Source organism: Limulus polyphemus, unplaced genomic scaffold (assembly GCF_000517525.1).
Source record: "Limulus polyphemus unplaced genomic scaffold, Limulus_polyphemus-2.1.2 Scaffold8876, whole genome shotgun sequence".
Classification (NCBI taxonomy): domain Eukaryota; kingdom Metazoa; phylum Arthropoda; class Merostomata; order Xiphosura; family Limulidae; genus Limulus; species Limulus polyphemus.
The window spans coordinates 20,109-22,961 of NW_013674486.1; the positions used below are offsets into that span (position 1 = coordinate 20,109).

The 2,853-nt window shown below is 31.7% G+C and overlaps 1 protein-coding gene across 1 annotated transcript in view; it reads left to right on the forward strand.

The window, feature by feature from the left end:
- LOC106475616 (potassium voltage-gated channel protein Shal-like) overlaps positions 1–2,853 on the forward strand; it is a gene marked incomplete at its 3' end in the record, with an annotated part of 20,955 nt that overhangs the window by 15,312 nt on the left and 2,790 nt on the right. Inside the window, exon 2 of the mRNA XM_013936291.2 lies at positions 1,297–1,459. Within this exon, the coding sequence (XP_013791745.2) occupies positions 1,297–1,459 (163 nt within the window). The remainder of the gene's footprint in view (positions 1–1,296; positions 1,460–2,853) is intronic.

Sequence of the window (2,853 nt, forward strand, 5' to 3'; positions counted from 1 at the left end):
CGGTGTAATATTACTTTAAATAATTTGTAAAAGATTTGAAGTGTAATATTAACCCAAATAGTTTGTAAAATATTTAAAGTATAATATTAACTCAAATAGTTTGTAAAAGACTGGAAGTGTAATATTAACTCAAATAGTTTGTAAAACATTTGAAGTGTAATATTAACTCAAATAGTTTGTAAAAGATTGCAAGTGTAATATTAATTGAGATAGTTGTAATTGGTAACAGATTTAAAATTAAACATGACTTCAACTACAAGATAGTAGTTTGATAGTGTAAAATTACATTAATTTTAAGTATAAGGCACGATCAACTCGACTGTAACATAAAAAAACAGTAGCATCAGCAGAAAACTTATAAACAACAGGTAGTGAGTAGATGTTGACCGTAAGAACATGAGAAACAGTCAACACAACAGGTAGTGACCATACGAACATGAGAAACACTCAACACAACAGGTAGTGAGTAGGTAGTGACCATAAAAACATCAGAAACACTCAACACAACAGGTAGTGACCATAAGAACATGAGAAACACTCAACACAACAGGTGGTTACCATAAGAACATGAGAAACACTCAACACAACAGGTAGTGACCATAAGAACATGAGAAACACTCAACACAACAGGTAGTGAACATAAGAACATGAGAAACACTCAACACAACAGATAGTGAACATAAGAACATCAGAAACACTCAACACAACAAGTAGTGAGTAGGTAGTGACCATAAGAACATCAGAAACACTCAACACAACAGGTAGTGAGTAGGTAGTGACCACGAGAACATCAGAAACACTCAACACAACAGGTAGTGACCACCAGAACATCAGAAACACTCAACGCGAGATATAGTGAGTATGTGTTAGATACTTAATTTACAACATTCGAATGTTTCCGTATAGTTCACTGGTTCTCCACCAGGGACACTATATCTAAAATAAGCGTACATAAGGGGACTGCTGTATATTTTAACTATTTCATCATAGGCTTGTATAATTTGTATGGGGATTTATCGTTTAAAGATAAAATAAAATATGTCATTAAACTTTTACATACGTCATAATTAATCTATTCGTCCAATAGTACATTACTTAATAATTATTTTATCATTTCATTGGTCCATCGAAGTTGTTTTTATACTTTATAAACAATAAAAAAAATCAAAATAATAACCTAAATCTTAAAATGTAAAGGTAGCTTTGATTTGTAAAATTAATCTAGAGAAATACTAAAATATGTTATTCATCAATATATTACTTTTATTCATGTTGTATTTTTTTAAATTTCTTTAGTTACGGCGACATGGTGCCCGCTACTATTATGGGGAAAATTGTAGGAGGCGTGTGTTCACTGAGCGGAGTTCTAGTTATTGCACTTCCGGTTCCGGTTATAGTTTCGAACTTTTCTCGTATCTATCATCAAAATCAGCGTGCGGATAAACGTAAAGCACAGAAGGTGAGCGAGAAAAGTATCAGAATTCATTGTTACTGTTTGTTCCAGGTTATATTCAACGAAGTTCTTATAATTAGGAATTTCTTGTGGTCTGGATGTTACACGACTGATAACATGTTACGTCACAAGAAGTAACAGATAAAGTTTACCATATTTTTTGTTTGTATATTTACAGTTTCAAAACTTTCTGCATGTATAGAAAATACATTTTGCATACCGACGTTATTTCACGGAACACCAACAACCAGAGAGAGAACCAGAAATAATAATACAAATAAGCGGAATTTTGGTAGTAAGTAATAGATGAGTGTCGGATTATAATAATGTTAGTCATCAAAGTGTGTACCAGGTTCTATTTATTATCATCCAAGTTAGTCATCAAAGTATGTACCAGGTTCTATTAGATGATAATAAACTTTGATGATTAACCCTGTACCAGGTTCTATTAGATGATAATAAACTTTGATGACTGACTATGTATCAGGTTCTATTAGATGTTAATAAACTTTGATGACTAACTATGTACCAGGTTCTATTAGATGATAATAAACTTTGATGACTGACTATGTATCAGGTTCTATTAGATGTTAATAAACTTTGATGACTGACTATGTATCAGGTTCTATTAGATGTTAATAAACTTTGATGACTAACTGTGTACCAGGTTCTATTGGATGATAATAAACTTTGATGACTGACTATGTATCAGGTTCTATTAGATGTTAATAAACTTTGATGACTAACTATGTACCAGGTTCTATTGGATGATAAGAAACTTTGATGACTGACTATGTATCAGGTTCTATTAGATGTTAATAAACTTTGATGACTAACTGTGTACCAGGTTCTATTGGATGATAATAAACTTTGATGACTAACTGTGTACCAGGTTCTATTAGATGATAATAAACTTTGCTGACTAACTGTGTACCAGGTTCTATTAGATGATAATAAACTTTGATGATTAACTGTATACCAGGTTCCATTAGATTATAATAAACTTTGATGATTAACTGTGTACCAGGTTCTATTAGATGATAATCAACTTTGATGACTAACTGTGTACCAGGTTCTATTAGATGATAATAAACTTTGATGACTAACTATGTACCAGGTTCTATTGGATGATAATAAACTTTGATGACTAACTGTGTACCAGGTTCTATTAGATGATAATCAACTTTGATGACTAACTGTGTACTAGGTTCTATTAGATGATAATAAACTTTGATGGCTAACTGTGTACCAGGTTCTATTAGATGATAATAAACTTTGATGACTGACTATGTACTAGGTTCTATTAGATGATAATAAACTTTGATGGCTAACTCTGTACCAGGTTCTATTAAATGATAATAAACTTTGATGACTGACTATGTACTAGGTTCTATTAGATG